The sequence below is a fragment of the Mesocricetus auratus genome, unplaced genomic scaffold (assembly GCF_017639785.1).
Source record: "Mesocricetus auratus isolate SY011 unplaced genomic scaffold, BCM_Maur_2.0 Super-Scaffold_100021, whole genome shotgun sequence".
Taxonomy (NCBI): domain Eukaryota; kingdom Metazoa; phylum Chordata; class Mammalia; order Rodentia; family Cricetidae; genus Mesocricetus; species Mesocricetus auratus.
The window spans coordinates 799,419-822,261 of record NW_024429202.1 but is presented as its reverse complement, the minus strand read 5'-3'; the positions used below and the strand labels follow the sequence as shown (position 1 = coordinate 822,261).

Genomic DNA, 22,843 nt, shown 5'->3' with positions numbered 1-22,843 from the left:
AATGTCCCAATGTTACAAAAAAAACTTTGGGTGACTGTCATGGCAGCCATATTTCTCTGTCATTTCTGAGTTTTGGAAGTTGCTTATAACATACTTCCTGTTTACTTAGGTAATATTATATCCTTCTGGGGACTTTGATGGAATTGAAGACTAGATATTTGTAATTTTGCCAAATACAAATAGACTAAATATTATAACTTTAATTCTTACTTGATACTGGTTTTGTTATATGTAATTTTACAATATTAAAGTTAAAACCTTCCTTTTAATTAGATAGAAAGGGGAAATGATGTGGGATGTCCTTCTGGATGCTGTGAGTATGGGTTGCTCTTATTGGTTGATGAATAAAGCTACGTTGGCCTATGGCAGGGCATTATATAGTCAGGCAGGAAAGTCAAACTGAATACAGGGAGAAGAAGGTGGGGTCGAGGGAGAGATGCCAGCCAACTTCCTAGGAAGCAAAGCATGCAGAAAATGAGGTAATGCCACAACCACATGACAATACATAGATTAATAGAAACAGGTGAATTTATATGTAAGCTAGATAGTAATAAGCCTGAGCCATTGACCAAACAATTATAAATAATATTAAGCCTCTGAATGATTATTTCATAAGTGACTTTGGGACCAGGCAGGACGCAGAAAAGCTTCTGGCTATACAACCAAACTGAGTATCACTTATCAAGAATCTATATTTGAGGATCCCTATACAAGCTATAATTCTAAAAAATCAAATATGATAGTCATGGTTTGGAACTGGGACTAGGATTGGGGGTGGAGCTCAGTTGGTAAAGTTCTTACCTAACATGCAAAAAATCCTGGATTTGATCCCCAGCCCAACAGGTACCAGGCACATACCTGAAATCTCAACACTCAGGAGATGGAGGCAGGAGGATAAGAAGTTCAAGACCAATCCCAGCTATATAGCCTGGATCACACAGGATAATGATGATGGTGGTGGTGGTAGTGGTAATAATAATGATGATGATGTAAATTAACCTAGAAGCATTACCTTACACCTATAATTCCTACACTTAGTAGAATGAGGCAGGAAGATCATGATTTCAAGTCCAGTCTGGGCTACATAGCAAAATCCAGTCACAAAACAAGTGCCGGGCGGTGGTGGCACACACCTTTAATCCCAGCACTCGGGAGGCAGAGGCAGGTTTGAGGCCAGGCTGGACCGAAAGCCTCCAAAACAATACAGAGAAACCCTGTCTCGTAAAAACCAAAAAAAAAAAAAAAACCAAGTAAATAAAACACTAGCCAAATATGTTGGCTCATGCTTTGGAAAGCTAAGGCAGGAGAACCAGCAAGAGTTGTGGCCAATATGGGCTACAGAGTGAGTCTCAGGCCAGAGTTGGGGTTAGAAGTGAAACACCATCTCAAATAAAAATAAAAGACAACAACAACAGAATTGGTCACAATAATAACAGTGACCATTGCTAAGTCAAAATTTGTCTTTGTATATTTGCATAGGATTGGGGTGATTTCTGTACCTCTTCCTTTGATCTGGTCTTGAAGAAGTCTCTCTCAAATACACCTTTCTGGGAGAAGATGGAGGGGTGCAGCAGTGAGTAAGCATTGCCCTCTTCCCCATAATTATTTACATCACTGACACGGCGGATCCGAGGAGCAGGTATGTCAGATCGAACGGTTGGAACACCATATATGGGGTAACCTGGGTCACCAATGAGGGAGAAAAATACACTTGAAACCCAGCTGTAAAACAGCAGCCACCAGTCATAATTGACCACTGAGCACTTTCAATGTAACTGGTCTAAACTACAATGGCTTAGATATAAAATTCAAAGACTACATAAAAGGCAGAGTGTAGCCAAGCACAGCAGGGCACACCTTGGCTTCAAGGACATAAGAAACTGAGGCAGGAGAGATAATGCTTGAACCCAGAAATCCAAACACAGCTTCGGAAAGCATTCAACATGCTCACCCATCAGAGTCTCAATTTTGTTAATACAGAATTTTTTTTTATTTTGGACCATCATGAACAGGTCAGTAAATTATATCTGTGAGACCCCCGAATGCTTACAGCACACAGTTGAACATAAAGTCCAAGGCCTTGAGAAACACACAGTCTAATGCAGAGAGAGGCTAGGGACAGTGCCAGGACATACTACAAACATTGCAATTACTTCGTAAGGAATGTGACATGCTTACATATGGAAGGAACAGCCCCAACAATCGCATTGATCTCCGAAGAAGTTGTCTTATAGTGGTTAGAAACTTTGTCACTTGGTCTCAGGAGTAACCGGACAGTCTCTTCTGAACTTCCTGGTTCTTTGGGGACTATATCTTCGGGCTGTATCAGCAGAGTTGGTTCAACTTCTCCCACCTTAGTCTCAGTAATGTTTCTACAGTCTTGTTTTTTACCTTAAAGCAAAATCAGAGACAGGGACAAGAAAGTACAGGAAGATGTCAGTTCTTGGTGCTGGCTGTTCTGTAACAAGCTAGATTGTTTGGCCCCGCAAGATGGCTCGGCAGGTAAAGGCATTTGCCACCAAGCCTGACAGCCTAAGTTAGAGCCTCAGGACGCACAGAATGTGTGTACATACAGATAATAATAATCAAATATAGTAATAATAGTAATAAATGTAATGGCTTTAAAGATTAATTTCCTTGTAGCTGCTTCCCATCAGCAGAACAGAAGCCTGTGAAGCAGCCGCCAGTGCTCCACTGTGGAATAGCCAGTTCAGGCCAGCGTCAGGTGTGACCCCAGTGTGACCTACTGCCGCTTTCTGCTACTCCACTTACTTTACTCCAGAAAAGGTTTTGCAGTCAGAGATCTCTTTATTTTTTTTCTTCCTATACCAGAGTAACCCGGAGCCTCATGGAAAAATAGAAAAGTGCTCTACACCTGAACCGTTTCCTCGGCTCTCCCTTTATATGAGCTCACACTCCTATTTACCTTGAACTAAGACTGAGTCCTGGAGCCTGGATGAGAAGACATACTTGGAACTGAAAATTCCACACCATGGGAAGATGGCTCAGTGGGTAAAGGCCGTTGCCACCAAACCTGACAACCTGAGTTCTGTCTCCAACCCACATGGCAGAAAAAGACACACTCAACTACTGCATGTAGTCCCCTGACCTCCACATGTGCGCTGTGACACACACTGTGAGCACACACACACTGGGAGCACACACACACTGGGAGCACACACACTGGGAGCGCACACACACTGGGAGCACACACACACTGGGAGCACACACACTGTGAGCACACACACACACTGGGAGCACACACGCACACTGGGAGCACACACACACTGTGAGCACACACACACTATGAGCACACACACACACTATGACCACACACACACTGTGAGCACACACACACTGTGAGCACACACACAATGTGAGCACACACACTGTAAGCATACACACACTGTGAGCATACACACACTGGGAGCACACACACTGTGAGCACACACACACTGTGAGCACACACACACACTGGGAGCACACACACACTGGGAGTACACACACACACACTGGGAGCACACACACACACTGTGAGCACACACACACACACTGTGAGCACACACACACACTGTGAGCACACACACACTGTGAGAACACACACACTGTGAGCACACACACACTATGAGCACACACACACTGTGAGCACACACACACACTGTGAGCACACACACACACTGTGAGCACACACACACTATGAGCACACACACACACTGTGAGCGCACACACACACTGTGAGCACACACACACTGTGAGCACACACACTGTGAGCACACACACACTGTGAGCACACACACACTGTGAGCACACACACACTGTGAGCACACACACTGTGAGCACACACACTATGAGCACACACACACACTATGAGCACACACACACTGTGAGCACACACACACACTGTGAGCACACACACACACTGGGAGCGCACACACACTGTGAGCACACACACACACTGGGAGCATACACGTACACACTGTGAGCACACACACACTGGGAGCACACACACACACTATGAGCACACACACACTGTGAGCACACACACACTGTGAGCACACACACACTATGAGCACACACACACTGTGAGCACACACACACACTGTGAGCACACACACACACTGGGAGCACACACACACACTGGGAGCATACACATACACACTGTGAGCACACACACACTGGGAGCAAACACGTACACACTGGGAGCAAACACGTACACACTGTGAGCACACACACACACTGTGAGCACACACACACACTGGGAGCATACACATACACACTGTGAGCACACACACACTGGGAGCAAACACACACACACTGGGAACACAAACACACTGTGAGCACACACACACACTGTGAGCACACACACACTGTGAGCACACACACACTATGAGCACACACACACTGTGAGCACACACACACACTGGGAGCACACACACACACTGGGAGCACACACACACACTGGGAGCATACACATACACACTGTGAGCACACACACACTGGGAGCAAACACGTACACACTGGGAGCAAACACGTACACACTGTGAGCACACACACACACTGTGAGCACACACACACACTGGGAGCATACACATACACACTGTGAGCACACACACACTGGGAGCAAACACACACACACTGGGAACACAAACACACTGTGAGCACACACACACACTGTGAGCACACACACACTGTGAGCACACACATACACTATGAGCACACACACACTGTGAGCACACACACACACTGTGAGCACACACACACACTGGGAGCACACACACACACTGTGAGCATACACACACACTGGGAGCACACACACACACTGGGAGCACACACACACACTGGGAGCATACACATACATACTGTGAGCACACACACACACTGGGAGCACACACACACACACTGGGAGCACACACACACTGTGCGCATACACACACTGTGAGCACACACACACACTGTGAGCACACACACACTATGAGCACACACACTGTGAGCACACACATACACTATGAGCACACACACTGTGAGCACACACACACTATGAGCACACACACACTATGAGCACACACACACTGTGAGCACACACATACACTGTGAGCACACACACACTGGGAGCACACACACACTGGGAGCACACACACACTGGGAGCACACACACACACTGGGAGCACACACACACTGGGAGCACACACACACACTATGAGCACACACACACACTGGGAGCACACACACACTGGGAGCACACACACTGTGAGCACACACACACTGGGAGCATACACATATACACTGTGAGCACACACACACACTGTGAGCACACACACACACTGTGAGCACACACACACTGTGAGCATACACACACTGTGAGCACACACACACTGTGAGCACACACACACTATGAGCACACACACACACTGTGAGCACACACATACACTGAGCACACACACACTGTGAGCACACAAACACTATGAGCACACACACTATGAGCACACACACACTGTGAGCACACACATACACTGTGAGCACACACACACACTGGGAGCATACACACTGGGAGCGCACACACTATGAGCACACACACTGTGAGCACACACACACTATGAGCACACACACTGTGAGCACACACACACTGTGAGCACACACACACTATGAGCACACACACACTGTGAGAACACACACACTGTGAGCATACACACACACTGTGAGCACACACACACTGTGAGCACACACACTGTGAGCACACACACACTGTGAGCACACACACACTGTGAGCACACACACACTGTGAGCACACACACACTGTGAGCACACACACATACTGTGAGCACACACACTGGGAGCACACACACACACACTGGGAGCACACACACACTATGAGCACACACAAACTGTGAGCACACACACACTGTGAGCACACACACACTGGGAGCACACACACACTATGAGCACACACACACTGTGAGCACACACACACACTGGGAGCACACACACTGTGTGAGCACACACACACTATGAGCACACACACACACACTGGGAGCATACACATACACACTGTGAGCACACACACACACACTGGGAGCAAACACACACTGTGAGCATACACACACTGTGAGCACACACATACACTATGAGCACACACACTGTGTGAGCACACACACACTATGAGCACACACACACTGTGAGCACACACACACACTGTGAGCACACACACACTGTGAGCACACACACTGTGAGCACACACACTGGGAGCACACACACACTGTGAGCACACACACACTATGAGCACACACACTGTGAGCACACACACACTGTGAGCACACACACACACTATGAGCACACACACACTGTGAGCACACACACACACTGTGAGCACACACACACTGTGAGCACACACACACTGTGAGCACACACACACTGTGAGCACACACACACTGTGAGCACACACACACTGTGAGCACACACACTGTGAGCACACACACACTGGGAGCACACACACACTGGGAGCACACATACACTGGGAGCACACACACACACTGTGAGCACACACACACTATGAGCACACACACTGTGAGCACACACACACAATGGGAGCACACACACACTGGGAGCACACACACTGCTGTGAGCACACACACACACTATGAGCACACACACTGTGAGCACACACATACACTGTGAGCACACACACACACTGGGAGCACACACACACTGGGAGCACACACACACTATGAGCACACACACTGAGTACACACACTGTGAGCACACACACACTATGAGCACACACACTGTGAGCACACACACACTGTGAGCACACACACTGTGAGCACACACACATTATGAGCACACACACTGTGAGCACACACACTGTGAGCACACACACACTATGAGCACACACACACTGGGAGCACACACACTATGAGCACACACACACTGGGAGCACACACATACTGGGAGCATACACACACTGGGAGCACACACACACTGGGAGCACACACATACTGGGAGCATACACACACTGGGAGCACACACACACTGGGAGCACACACATACTGGGAGCACACATACACTGGGAGCACACACACACTGTGAGCATACACACACTGGGAGCACACACACACTGGGAGCACACACATACTGGGAGCACACACACACTGGGAGCACACACACTGGGAGCACACACACACTGGGAGCACACACACACTGGGAGCACACACACACTGGGAGCACACACACTGGGAGCATACACACACTGGGAGCACACACACACTGGGAGCACACACACACTGTGAGCATACACACACTGGGAGCACACACACTGTGAGCACACACACTGGGAGCACACACACACTGGGAGCATACACACACTGGGAGCACACACACACTGGGAGCACACACACTGTGCACTTTGTTTTTAGAATTGAGTTTTCTGCCTGCACATGTGTATGTCCATCAGGTGTGTGACAGGTGCCGCTGGAGAACCAGAAGAAGACGTGTGTTCCTGATGGTTGGAAGCTACCATGCGGGTCCTGGAAATCAAACCTGGGTCCTCTGTGTAAGCAACAATTGCTTCATACCAATGAGCCATCTCTCTACTCCCAATTTTAAAGTTAAAAAGATAACCCCACATATACTTGGATTGGAAGGGCAGAGCATGCCCTATCCAGACAGAGAAGGGATAAGAACATACTGTGAGCTGGGGGCCTGAATCTCTAAGTAACTTCCTACAAGTAAGTGAGTATACAGAGAAAAACCCAGGACTGTGAGTGGCATTGCAGAAGCACGTGTAGTTAGCATGCACCAGGCACTGGGACCAATACCATGCCAAAAGGTGAAAATCTTGATGCCGAACTGAAACTGCAGAATGATTTTATTTTTAGCTAAGACTTCCCTTCGAAGAGCTAGCTATTTCACACACACCACTAGAGGGCACTGTGGTGTTTCCACAGGCACAGAAGACCGCTGAGGAAATCCTTGCAAAGGTCAGTACAATGTACAATGTAGCAGGCTTGTCTTGGAAGCACCAGAGTCTCTACTAAAAGCAGAAAACTGCATGGTTTGAAAAGTTGCTGGCCATAAAACTGAAAGACAGTCACTATAAATACCTGTCCCCCAAATGCCAGCCCTGAGACAGAATGTGGTGTAGGAAATGCATTGTAAGGCTGGACAGAGTGACACAGACCTATAATCCCAGTACCAGGGCAGCTGAGACAGGGGGATGATAATGTAAGACAGCCTGGAATAAACAGAAGTGAACCTTTCCCCCAAAACAAAATAAAAAACAAGAAAAAGTCCAAGAAGAGAAGAGACAGGCAGTGGTGGCATATGCCTTAAATCTTAGCAGAGGTAGGCGAATCTGAGTTCAAGGTCAGCCTGCTCTAATCAGTGAGTTCTAGGACATCCAGAGCTACACAGAGAAACCCAGTCTCAGGAGACAGGAGACAGGAGGGGGAATGAAAGAAAATAAAAGGAGGGAGGAAGGGAAAAGGGAAGAAAATTTCCTAGTAAAACATTTCTGAATTCCTGAACCAACCAACTACCTTAAAAGTTTGTGCCCTAAAAACTAGAAAATAAAGTCCTCAGGAACTCCACTGATGGCAGAGGAAGCAGACGCAGAATGATCAGTTCAATGCCAACCTTGGCTTCAACTCTCCCCACCACCCCACCACTGCCACCCCTACCCCCAAAATGGACTCCATTGAAAACATGGTTCCTGGGGACACCGCTGTGATCCCATAGCACTTCAAGGCTAAGGCAGGAGTACTGATTTAGGGTTGAGACTTAGCAGCACAATCAGACCTTGTCTCAAAGCAAAGGAGAAGAAGGGAGGGATGGAGGGAGGGAAGGAGGGAGGGAGGGAGGGAGGGAGGGAGGGAGGGAGGGAGGGAGGGAGGGAGGGAGGGAAAGCCAGGAATAACTTGAGCATATTGGAGTATACCTGTCATCCCACCACTGTGGTGGCTGAGCAGGAGGATCCAGCCTGAACCACCAAGTGCACCCCAATTCAAAAGACAAAAGGAAACCAAATGTGACAAAGCATGTCTATAACCCAACAACACAGGAGATGAGGCAAGGGACTGAAATGCAAAAAATAAAATAATAAAATAAATAAAGGAGCATTCTAAGAACTACCTGACTTGAAAACAATCCTCTACTTTCTCTTAAACATCATGAGTTGTGCCATGAAAGGGAGGAATTCCAGGTGTGGTAGCTCACATCTATAATCCTAGTACTTGAGAATCAGGGTTAATAGGCTGCCGCATGTATGTGGCCAGCCTGGGTTATACAGTGAGAAATTGTCAAAAAATAACAATGATAAGGCCAGGGAGAGGGATCAGCCAATGGGTAAAGAGGGAGAGGGATCAGCCAATGGGTAAAGAGGGAGAGGGATCATCCCTCAGGTACAGGAGCTTGCCTCAGGCTGACATCCAGAGCTCTATGGATAGGACCCACTTGAGGGAAAGAGCACTAACTCCCACAAGTTGTCCACTCCCCTTCATACCTGTTTGTAATACACACATGCACACACATAAATAAAACAGAAATGTAATGGAAAACACTGAAAAAAGAAAAAGAAGAAAAGAAAGAATATTGCCCCTTCTTTATTTCTGAGGGACAGAAACAACTGTGTTTGGTGGGATGTGTTAGCAGTAAGGAAAAAGTCTCTCTGCATTCTCAGTGGGTGAAGAGAATAATGTCCCAGACACAAAGGGTTTCCATCAGACACAAAGGATGAAATTTAGTTTTTTGGGTTTTGTTTGTTTGCTTGCTTTTTTTAGTTTTAGCCTTACAGAATGACATGCCAACCCAGGAATAAAAGTGGAAATAGCAGTGTTATTACTTTGGAGAGACACTTCACAGGGGAAATAAAAAATGTCAGTAACCTTTTAAAAAAAAAAGTTAATCTGAGCAACCAGATGCTGAAAGAAGAAGCCAAGCCAGTATCGTTATAGACCAGATAAATTGTAGCCTGTGAAATAACTCCCAACAGACTCCCAGCCTTAGCTGATAAAACTGCACATTCAGAAAATACTACAATCATTTAGAAAAGCAAAGTGCAATCAAAAGTTTGTCCTGACACGATAACATCCATTAGAAATGAAATAAAGTAGAAACAGAAAGTTTATGAGGTGTGGTAGATACAGAGCTGCCCATATATTACCTTTAAAATATCTGGGAAGAACTTAAATTTCAGAGTGAAGGATGATTTAGGAAATCAGAATGCATAGCAAGTTTGACAGGCCTGAAAAGAGTTGTGAAAACCATAAAAGAATCTCTTTCTGGGCACCTTTAATCCCAGCACACACTTGGGAGGCAAGACAGGCGAATCTCTGAGTTCATGGCCAGCCTAGTCTACAGAGTGACTTTCAGGATAGGCTCCAAAAACACAGAGGAACCCTGTCTCGAAAAACCAAAACCAAACCAAAGCAAAAGAATCACTTTCCTCCAGAGAAATGTGAAGGCTACATTTTTGTTTGGTTTACTTTCTTGAGCCAGGGTTTCACATAGTACAAGCCGGCCTCAAACTCACTATGTATCAGAGAATGACAAATTTCTAATCATCCTGTACTTTACCTCCCAAGTGGTGGGGTTACAAGTGTGTTCCACCAGGCCAGGTATTTATTTGTTTTCTTGTTTGCTGTTGCAGGTTCCCTGTGTATCCCTGACTGGCCTGGAACTCACCATTGGTCAGACAGGCTTCAAACTCACAGCCATCTTTCTACCTCTGCCTCCCAAGTGCTAACTAAGGTCATAGTCACACAGCACCACACCAGTTCTGAAAGCTAAATTAAAAAATAAAAATGGTACATTAGTGGTTATTTTAGACACAGGTTGGGCAGAACTGTGTACTTGGACCCTCCTACCCCTCTGACACCCAAATGCTCAAGATAAACTGTGACAATAATAAAAGCCACAACATTCGAGTTCTGCGGTCCTACGGCTGTTGACCAGAGAGTCTGTGTCACCACAGCTGTCAAGGCCAAACTTCTTCTTGATAAAATGCCATAGAGCCAAGGGCTGACTGCAGTGGAGTAACCACAGAAAACCTTCCACAGGGCATCTCAGGGAAATTAAAAAGAAGCTGAAACTAAAATAACAAAGGCAAGAAAACAGGAGGCTGGAGAGCTAAGAGCACTTTTTCTTCTTGTAGAGGATCCAAGTTTAATTTCCAGCATGTAGAAAGGGGCTTACAACCATCTGCAACTCCAATTCCAGGCAATCCCTTGGCTTATTCTGATCTCCAAGGTTACTAGGCAAGCACATGGTGTACATACATACATGCAAGCAAATCACACACATAAAATAAATCTGAATAAAAAGTAGATGAGCATGGGTGGGGCTTGCCTGTAATCCCAGTCCCAACACTTGAGAGGCTAAGGCAGGAGGGTTGCTGCTAGTTTAAGAGCAAAGCCAGCCTGCAGACTGGCCTATATAGTGAAACCCTTTCTTTAAAAAAAAATCAAGGGACTGGAGAGATGGCTCAGTGGTTAAGAGCACATACTACTCTTTCCGAAGACCTAGGTTCACTTCCCACTACCATATCAGATGACTCATCTGCCTGTCACTCTGGTTCAAGAGGATCTGACATCCTCATAGGAACCCCATGGGTACTTGCACACATACCTACATGAACACACACCTATACACATAATTTCAAATAAAAATGAATTTTTAAAATCCCCATTTTATATAAGAAAGAGGAAAGGAAGGAGAGAAGGAAGTGGGGGCAGGCATAGTATCCCAGCACTTGGGTGGTCCAGCAGAAAAATCAGGCATTCTGGGTTGCCTCAGCAATAAAGAAAGTTCAAAACCAACCTGGACTACAGCAGATCTTGCCTCAAAAGATATGGAGGGGACAGGGGAAGGAGAAAGAACAGAAAATAGAAAAGATAATAGGAATGCTTTCAAAAATTTGAGGAAAATAGTAATTAATTCTATTCATAAACCAGACATGACAGAATATACCTACAACTCCTATACACAGGAGGCTGAATTCTAGGCCAGCAAGAGCAATACCGTGAGACCCTGTTATAAAATATAAATAAGCAATCAAGAAGTAGGGGAAAGAGATACATACCTGGAATCTCAGCACTTAGCCACACACAAGAAGATCACTGGAGAGTTCATGGGCTGGCCAGCTCTAGAATTGAGTTCCAAGCCAGCCAGGAATACATTTAGAAAGCCTTATCCCAAAAATAGACAAATGCACAGCTGCATGCATGCATGTGAACATTTACATGCATACTTACATAAATTTGGGTGGTAAGGAAGATAACATATAAACATGAAAAGATTTTAATCAAAGGTAAAGAGCACCAGGCCTGGTAGTACATACTTAGGCTGAAGCAGGAAGAGTACAAATCCGATGCTTACCCGAGTTTCTTAGAGAGTAAGTCTAGGCAAGTTAGTGAGACTCTCTCTCAAAATAAAAAGTAAACAGAGGGCCAGGAGGTGGTGGGCGCACCTTTAATCCAAGCACTTGGGAGGCAGAGGCAGGCGGATCTCAGTGAGTTCCAGGACAGCCAGGACTGTTACACAGAGAAACCCTGTCTTGAAACTCGCCCCACCCCACCCCCCCCCAAAAAAGAGGGCTGGGGATTAACTCACAGTGCTTGCTTTCTGTGCACAAGGCTCTCCATTCAGTCTCTAGTACCACAAAAATTAAGACTACAGTGTTTTATTTCTGTGGAAATCTGTCTTGTTTTTGTTTGACTTACTTGGAGGATGTTTTTGAGACAGGGTCTCTATATAGCTCAGAGCAGGAGCAAAGTCATGATCCTCCTGCCTCTACTTCCTTGGTGTTGGAATAACAACCATGTACCACCATGCTTAACTTTACGTGCAAAAAACTATTTTTGATGTTATTGTGGGGGGGGTGCCTTGCCTACATGTCTATCTGTGTACCATATGCATGCCCAATGCTGGCAGAGAACAGAAAAGGGTATCATATGCCCCAGAACTAAAGTTACAAACATTTGTGAGCCTATAAGTACTGGAAATTGAACTCAGGTCTTCTGTAAGAGCAGCCATTGTTCTTAACCACTGAGCCATCTCTCCATCCCCTATGTAAAAATTTAAAAATCGTACATTCTTATGTCAAATTCTATTTCAATATTGATTTTTCTTGAATGTGGAGAAGTAACTGAAATGGGGTTTTCAAAACCCTTCATAAGGAACTATTAAATTTTGAGATTCAGAGTAATTTACTTTTAATTTTTAAATATATAGTCCCAATATCAAAAGATACAAAAACACACATTGAAAAGTTAAGTCTCTGGTTGGGAAGAGAGGGGCTAGTGAGAGTAATTGGTGATAAGAAAGGGTGAACACTGTTAATTACATTATATTCATGTATGAAATGTCATAATGAAACCCATTACTGTGCATAACTAATATATGCTAACTTAAAAACTGTTTTAAAAAAGTTTCCTCTGCAACCACAAGTAAGCCAATCAGGTTCCTCTCCTCACAGCTTCCATGTGCAATGGCTGTGAACAGCAGCATTCTTGGAAATACATACAGCCCACTGTTTATGAGATGCTCTAAGGGACCATGGGACAGTCTTCTGGGGAACATTCATATCCCTGACACAATGCTGTCTCCAATCTAGGCTCTAGAAAGGTATGTAAGATCCTTTGGGAAGCCCCGGAGCACAGTGGCCAGGGTTCACATTGCCCATGTACCATGTGACAGGAGCTCCATTCAGGGCCAAGTCTGCATTCCCTGGCCACCAGACGATGCACATCTCAAAGAAGTGGGGCTTCCCCAAGTGTAACATGATCAAATTTAAAGACACTGCAGCTAAGAAGTAGGTTACCTCCTAAGGCTGAGGAATCAAACACATCCCCAGTTGCTGCCCCTTGGACAAGTGGCTAGCCTGCACTCATGAGGGGTGCCATTTTGCTTAATGTCCCATCCCAACAATCATGTTCACTAACAAATCTTATATTCAATTTTAAAAAGGCAAGTCTCATTGTTGCCCTGCCCCTCAGCCACACATTTCCATCTTCATGAGTGCTCTCAAATTCTTTCCTTCCCTTCCCTATACATCCTCCATATTAACAAACACATATGTCCTAGCTCCCTTTATGCTGCAGTGATAAATGTCATGCCCAGAAACAACTTGGGGGAGTAAAGGGTTTATTTGGCTTACATCAGATCTCAGTCCAGCATTGAGGGAAGTGAGGGCCTGAACTGAAGCAGGAACAGAACCAGAAACCATGGAGGAGCATTGTTTGTGCTCATGCTCAGCTATCTCCTTTTAAGACTTACGTAATATTTTTATTTATGTGATTCTGTGAGAGGCTGCATGAGTTTATGTGCAGCACATTCATGCCGAGGCCTGTGGAAGCCAGGAGGCAGAGAATAGCCCGGGGACTACGGCCACATGCGGCTGTGAGTCACCTAGTGTGGATGCTGGGAAACGAACCTCAACTGGCTGGGAACTAGCCTCTCTGCAAGAGCAATAAATACTCTTAGCCACTGAGCCATCTCTCTGGCCCCTTGAATAGCCTGATACAGCCCAGACCCGCCTACCTACCTAGGGATGGTGCTGGGCTACAGTGGACTGTCCTCCCTCAGTGGCTTGGACCCTCTTACATGAATCACTAATCAAGACAATCTCTCACAGAATCCGATCTGGTCAACCCCCCCACCCAGTTAAGAGTCCCTCAGATGACTCTGGGCTGTGTCAAATTTGACTGTTGAAGCTAGCTAGCTAGGATAAATACTATTAAAGTTGGTCGAGATCCTAAAAACTATGGAAATGTAAAACTCATATAGTAATTCAATAAGCTTTAAACAAATACCTCTAATAATGACCCTCTTCTCATACTCTGTGAGAGGTACTTTGTCTTTCCAATTAAGGAAATTGGCAAATTCCACATAGTTAATCAGGCCATCCTGATCCACGTCACAGTAGTCAAACAGCTGGTTCAGGAGCACCTCGTCTAGATGCAAGTTTGCCTGGTCACAAGCTTCATTGAGTTCTTCTCTGTCAATCATCCCATCTCCTTTCTGTCAACCAGTAAGCAAAGGAGGGTAAGGTGAGTGTGGTCTCTGAGTTAAAAGAAAATGGCTCTAGCACACATACTCAGCAAATTCCAACCTCCACTAAGAATCAAATATTTTGTATGCAAAGCTAGAGTTATCTTCATTGAGTCAACTTGATGGACATACTTTGTAGTCTGTGATCCTACTATAAGCAGAGTGTAATTCAGAACCTTTTGTTATTGGTCCCGAAAACTGAATCCAGGCCACTGCACAGTCAACACACATGAACTATGCTCATAACCCCACTTATTTTAATTACCTTTTTCTTTTCTGTTTTTTTTCTTCCTCCTTATTTATTTTAGTATTTTATTGTTGCTTTGAGACAAGGTCTCAAGTAGTGCAGGCCAGGTTTAAGATCAACTATGTAGCTGAGAATGGCCTTGAATTCTGGTCCTCTGCCTCCCAAGTACTAGGATGACAGGCTTGTTCTCACACACCCTGCTTAATCATATCCTTTAAACCAAACTGCTTGCGCTGGAATGTAGCTGGCGTAATCATAAAACATGCTTGGCATTTCACTTGAGCAATGTTTTGCATGTCTGACAGCTCATTACAATTTTTCATACTGACAGAGTTTTAACACCTTCTGTTTCTCGCTGGGGCTGTAAATGGTCCTGCACATCATTGCTTACTAACGAGGAAAACAGACACAAGGTTACAAAGCAAATTGTACAGAGACCTGATTGTGATTGATATTATTCCCACTAGCAAGGAAAAGAGGCTACCACCATTGTAACACTGTAAGATTCATTCTTCCAGAGAGGGAAAAACCCCTACTCTACTTTCACATAATAGTTAAAGGCAGAAATGTCTACACAAAATGTTATTGGAGGGAAACTGATGAGAGAGTAAAGAGAAATTTGGCTGGTTCCCTTAGGAGATGAGGGGGCCAGAGTATATAGTACCTGCTAAGGGAGAAAGTCAAAAGCTAAGACATCTTAACCACTTGGTGCCCAATGCATCCCTTCAAGCCAACCTTAGATGCACTCAGAGATGATGCTAATTAGGAGCTGAGGATTTTATTTCATGCATGCCACCCCTCCCATGGGAGGTTGCTTTGGGTGGTGAATTCTGGATGCTACATGTAGAGATATACCTCAAGAGTAGAGTGTTTGTCTCAAATGTGTGAGACCCTAACTTCTACTTAAAGAGAAGACAAAATATATGAATGTGTTGACCCATTAAAGACATTTAGGAGAGAGAATCTATCAAGAGAAACTACTTATGAATGAATAATTGAGCATTACTGGGGCTCCACCAGCCCAGAGATGAATTCACAATGCCATTGAAGATAAACCCCTGCAGAAATGACCCAATGAGACAGACCAAGTGAATTCTAAATAAATTACTATGGCCCTGGAGAAGTTCCTTATGCCTCCTTTTGTTAATACATATTACCATGACAATAGAGTTATAAATGGCCTGGATTAATGTAAACTCCTTTATAAATATCTCTATGGCAAACCCAAGTGAAGCAAAATCATGAACCTGCCATCCTGCCAGGAAAATAATGTGGTAGCTATTGACAGAATCAAAATGTCTACAAAGCTAAAATAGACACTGTCAATAATGACAGCTTTGCTGCCCAATACAAGGCTTGTATCCATTGAAAGCCTGGGTGCTTTATTTTCATTGAACTCCATGTAACCATCATACCACTCAAAGCTCAAGGAAAGCTGACCATGTTGGGGGGTTGGGGAGCATACAGATTTCCTTTATGAATTATAGGGACAAAGACAGCCAGTAGCCAAAATCCCCAGTTGCAACTCTGGGTCCCTCAGGGCTCTTAGCTGTCCTTGTGTCCCAATACTGTGTGGTGTGCATGTTTAGCAACCGGCTCTCAAGTAATTTTTTAGGGACAGAGTTGTTTTGTTCATTTTTTGCTGCTTGGGTCTTGGTTTTTTGAGACAGAGCCTCACCCAGGTTGTGCTCTATTACGAATCTCCCTGCCTCTGGCCCCCAAATGTTGGGATTTAGGCATGTACTGCCACCACACTCCTCAAGAAGCCCCGATTTGTACCAGGTGCTACTCTCCATGATATAACTTTTCCTTTCTTCATTGGGGCCATTTTATAGCTGCCAATATGATATAGCTTTGCTTGCAAACTTGATGGCAGCTCAAGTGGCATAATACTGCCACTCAAATTTGTGGTTAACACCTTCAGATTCTAAGTGACCTAAACCAAAGGTCTACTATTATCCAGGATGGTGCTTAACGGGCAGATGCCTTCAGTGAACAACAGGGTTAATCTTCGAATGCAAGAGTATCCATTTCTAAAAACCAAAGTTTGTTTGCTGTTTTCATTATTTTTTCTATGAAACTGAATCAGAGCACCCAGTAGTTTTGGATTCCACTGCACTAGAATGACATCATCTCAGTAAAACATTCCTTAAGGATGCCGAACACTACACCATGCAGATTAAAAGCTGATGGTTTAAAAAATGCATCATCATTAAACAATGTTCGGTGAAGTGATGTCATCATAAGGAGCCTGCCTGGTGGCTTAGTCGGATGGTCACCAGCTATGAAGATAATTTTATTTCTTATAATTTCATTCAAAATGGACTTTTAAAAAAGCAAAGGACTATGCATCATAGCAGATACCTCAGTTAAGGCTTCTATGCCTGTGATGAAAAACCACGACCAAAAAGCAACTTGTGGAAAAAGGGATGTATTTGGCTTACACTTCCATATCACTGTTCATCTTCAAAGGAAGTCAGAACAGGAACGCAAACATGGCAGTATCCTAGAGGCAGGAGCAGATGCAAAGGCCACAGAGGGATGCTTACTGGCTTGTCTCATGGCTTGTTCTGCCTGCTATTTTTAGAACCCAGGACCAGCAGCCCAGGGATGGCACCATACACAATGGGCTGAGTGCTCACCCATCAATTACTAATTAAGAAAAATGCCCTATATCGTGTGGAGGTATTTTCTCATTCGAGGTTTCCCTCCTTTCAGAGAACTCTAGCTTGTGTCAAGTTGACATAAGACATCAGCACAGCAGATTCTATTATTTTTATTTGGGAGCTGTTTAGAACTTATTGAAGGGAATTAGAGTGCAGCTTTGTGGCCAAGCACCTGTCTAGGAAGTGTGATGCTTGAGTTTCATCCCAACAGTAACACACACACACACACACACACACACACACACACACAATAGACTTGGGCCAGATATTGTTGTACATGCCTGTGTTCTCAACTTGAAGGTTCAGATCCAAGGGCAGTCTATGCTACATGCTACATGCAACCCCATCTAGAAAAATTTGTATGGGTTTGGAGGGGGTCTGTTTGTATATCTGTATCTCTGTCTGTCTCTTTTTTTTGTATGGGACTAAAAATTTAAATGTGCCTATTCTAGCGTACATGTTTTCATATTGAAGATCATCTTGAAATTAATGGAATACCCAGTAGTCACTAAAAACCAGACAAAGAATCAAATATATTTTCCTCTTATATTTAATTTTTAATTATGTGTATGTGTCCCTAGTGGGGGGGGTGTGCACATGCGCAGGTGCCCAGAGAGTCAAGAAGAGGGCATCAGATTACCTGGAGCTGAAATTACAAGCAATTGTGAGCCATGCGTTACAGGTACTGGAAAATGAACTCAGGTCCTCTAAGACCACAAAGCCATCTCCCCAAGCCCACTTACCCTTTCTTTCCTTTTCACTCGTTTCTTCTTTTCCCTTCTTTCTTTGTTTCCTTTATTGTGACAAGGTATGATGGAGGATGTTTTTCTGTGTATATGTTTCTCTTATTGGATGATGAATAAAACGCTGCTTGGAAAATAGAGATAGGAAGATAGGCGGGGCAATGAGATGAGAATTCTGGGGAAGATAGGCAGAGAGAGCCCGCCAGAAACAGACGACATGTAGCAGCCATAGGAGAAACAGGCCCAGGCCTTCTCCAGTAAGCCAAGACCTCGTGGAAATACTTACTTTATAGAAATAGGCTAATAATTAAGACAGAACTAGCCAATAAGAAGCCTAGTCATCAGCCAACAGTTTAATGATTAACATAAGTCTCTGTGTGTTCATTTGGTGCTGAAGTGCGGCAGGACCTAAGCGGGACAAGAGAAACCACCAGCAATAAAGCTATATATCCTTGGTTGTTCTGGAACTTGGTTTGTAGACCAGGCTGGCCTCAAACTCACCTGAAATCTTCCTGTGCCTGGCTACACAGTGCAGGGATTAAAGGTGTGCTACCTTGACCCACTTCTAAAAGCACAGTAGTTTATAGATATCTGTTGTCTCCTATATGGTTATCATAACTTCCTCACATGGGACTGGAGAAATGGCTCAGCAGTTAAGAAGACTGGCTGCTCTTCCAGAAGACCTGGGTTCGATTCCCAGCACCCACATGGCAGCTCACCACTACCTGTAACTCCAGTTCCATGGCAAAACACCAATGTACATAAAGAACAAAAAATTAAAAAATAGTAACTTCCTTATGGAGGGTGGGAGACAAAAGAGTTTTGCTTGCCAGCCCTACACAGGCCTCAAAAAGTTGATGCTCCTGCCTCAACCATGGAATATTAGAATTCCTGGAATTAGTACAAATTTAAATGAAATGTTTTGTGTTTATTTTATTTTACTGTTAATGAGAATTGTTTTACTTACCCATTGGTGCACACTTATGTAGTTCCCAGGCCTAAAACCAAAGCAGTTGTATGGATGGAAGTTTCTGACCCACCCAGTCCTGCCATTTACATAGTTGTGAGTAATTTAATTAATTTTTAAAATGAAAAAGTGCTTATGTAGCATTCACAAACACTGTGCTCAGGAAGGGAGATAGGAATGTTTCTTTTTTCTCTTTTTAAAATACTCTGCTCTTTTTTCTCTCTGCCTCTCACATAAAGATTGTGATTCCTGGACAGAGTTTATAGGTAGATCCCAGTGCTGAGATGGGAGGGAAGGGAGGGGAAGGGAGGGGAGAGTGAGGAGGGAAGGGAGGGGAGAGTGAGGAGGGGAGGGGAGAGTGAGGAGGGAGGGGAGAGTGGGGAGGGAGGGGAGAGTGGGGAGGGAGGGGTAGGAGGAGGGAAAGGCATGGAGAGAAACACAAGGCAGATTGTGTTGGTACCTGATGAGAAGTAAGAAGATCAAGAATTCTGTCAACCTGAGAGGAACAGTGAGAAGTTATCTCTTCTGCCTCCCCCCCCTCTCTCTCACACACACACACACACACACACACACACAGAGTGTAGCCCACAGTTTAACAAGATATATGTACTTAGGAAATTACATAGTACATAAACCCATTCAGGATGGGGGAAGGGAAGCTTAATGCAGAACTAAGATTTTATGTTTTTTTTAAGACTTTTAAGGTTTGTTTTGTTTTTCACTCAGCCTTATTAATATCTCAGTTAGAGCAACATGCAGTGACATGGTTTATACTCTGCCCTGGATTCTTTTATAATTATTTATTGCAAACTTGTGGCTGTTTCTATTAACTTACTTTTATGTTAATAATATATACAAATTTCTTAAAATTTCTGCTCATGTAATTTTGAATAAAAGCTACATTCATAATTTAAAATGATTGTGATACTCTATCGGCACACATCATATGTACTGATATCAAACGCTTTTGAAAATGGTTTGTAGGTCAGTAGGTAGGCGCACTCACACCAGACCTGATGACCTCAGTTCAATCCCTGGATCCTATAAAAATAATAATCTTTTTTAATTCACTTAAAATGGATTTTTTTCTGGGCCACCTGCCTGTCCTTGTGGACTGCCAGGCGGCTTCCATCCCGGCAGCAGGAGACAAGGAACCCCAGCAGCCTAGTCTTCTGCTCCATCCACAGAACTAGGCTGGCTCCCTGCCCTTTGGGTCTACCACTGCTTCTACCATCCCAGCGCAGGAAACCAAACCACCCTAGTCTCCTGCTCCACACACAGGTCTAGGTAAAACAGCACCCATTTCCGGGACACCTGTCTGTGCTTGGGCTCTGCCACTGCAGCTTCCATCCCAGACGTAGGAGCCAACACACCCCAGGATCCTAGTCTCCTGCTCCACCCACTTGGTTAATACTATCAGGGCCTGTCTCCAGGCACACTCCTGTGCCTGAGGTCTACCAGTGGGGATCACATCCATCCCAGTGTGATCCAAAGCACCCCAGCATCCTAGTCCATTTCTACACGCACAAGATGAGGAAGTGGAGAGCTACCAGAGCATTGGACTTGCATACACCCACCAGAAGGGAACCCTGACATTTAAAACAACTTCATGAAAATGATAGAGGCCCTCAAAGAGGACATGAGAAAATCCAATAGAGATGGAAGAAAAAAACGATTCAAAAAATGAAAGAAATGGAAGAAAAGACAAAGCAAAATTTGCAAGAAAAAATTCAAACAGTACAAGGGTAGAAATCTGAAATAGAAACAATAAAAAAGTCTGAAGGAATCCTGGAAATAGAAAAGCTGGGAAAAGGGTCAGGTACTACAAATGCAAGCATAACCAACAGAATACAAGAGATGGAAGAGAGAATCTCAGATGTTGAAGATACACTAGGAAAAAATGGATTCATCAACCAAAGAAAATTTTAAGTTCAACAAATCCCTAACATGAAATATGCAGGAAATATGGGACACCATGAAAAAACCAAACTTAAGAATAATAGGTATAGAAGGTGAAGAAACCCATCTCAAAGGGACAGAAAACATATTCAACAAAATAATAGAAGAAAACTTTTCCAACCTAAAGAAAGACATGCCAATGAAGGTGCAAGAAGCTTACAGAACAACAAATAGAGTGAACCAAAAAACAAACAAACAAACAAAATCCCCTCGACATATAATAATGAAGACCCCAAAAATACAGAATAAAGAAAGAATATTAAGAGCAGCTAGGGAAAAAGGCCAAGTAACATATAAAGGCAAACCTATCACAATTACCCCTGACTTCTCAATGGAAACTATGAAAGCCAGAAGGTCCTGGATAGATATTCTACCAACACTAAGAGACCATGGATGCCAGCCAAGACTACTATACCCAGCAAAGCTTTCAATCAATATGAAACAAGATATTTCATGACAAAGCCAGATTCAAACAATACATATCCACCAATCCAGCCCTACAGAAAATTCTGGAAGGAAAACTCTAGCCCAAGGAAGTTAACTACAATGAGAAAACATAGGCAACAGATAATCCCATTTTACCAACAAGCAAAAGTGATGGAAATCCACATACAATTCCAACAACAAAAACCATTCCAAAACAAACAAGAATGAGCTATCAATGGTCATTAATTTCCCCCAATATTAATGGTCTTAACTCACCCATAAAAAGACACAGGCTAACAGAATGGATTTGAAGACAGAATCCATCCCTCTGCTGCATAAAAGAAACACACCTCAGCTTCAAAGACAGACGTTATTTCTGAGTTAAGGGTTGGGAAACGATTTCCCAATCAAATGGACACAAGAAACAAGTGGGGGTAGCAATCCTAACATCTAACAATTTAGACTTTAAACAAAAATCAATCAAAAGAGATGAAGGAGGTTACTTAATACTCATCACAGGAGAATTCCACCAGGATGAAGTCTCAATTCTGAACATCTATGCCCCAAATACAAAGCCATCCATGTTCATAAAAGAAACATTACTAAAACCCAAAGCACATATAAAACCTCACACACTTGTAGTGGGAGACTTCAACACCCCACACTCACCACAAGACAGGACCACAAGAGAGAAACTTAAAAAGGATAGAAGTTATGACCCAATTGGATTTAACAGATATCTATAGAACATTCCATCCAAAAAAAAAATAAACTTTCTTCTCAGCTCCACACGGAA

At 44.0% G+C, this 22,843-nt stretch overlaps 1 protein-coding gene and 1 non-coding gene across 2 annotated transcripts in view; one reads left to right on the top strand and one right to left on the bottom strand.

Moving 5' to 3' along the window:
• Efhb (EF-hand domain family member B) overlaps positions 1–22,843 on the bottom strand; it is a 69,806-nt gene that overhangs the window by 2,424 nt on the left and 44,539 nt on the right. The window contains exons 10-12 of the mRNA XM_040729574.1: positions 14,802–15,009; positions 2,179–2,391; positions 1,500–1,681 (exon numbers count right to left, since the gene is read on the bottom strand). Of these exons, the coding sequence (XP_040585508.1) occupies positions 1,500–1,681; positions 2,179–2,391; positions 14,802–15,009 (603 nt within the window). The remainder of the gene's footprint in view (positions 1–1,499; positions 1,682–2,178; positions 2,392–14,801; positions 15,010–22,843) is intronic.
• LOC121133406 lies at positions 13,425–13,556 on the top strand. The gene has a single exon (XR_005870232.1). It is a non-coding gene; the product is annotated as a small nucleolar RNA SNORA70 (small nucleolar RNA).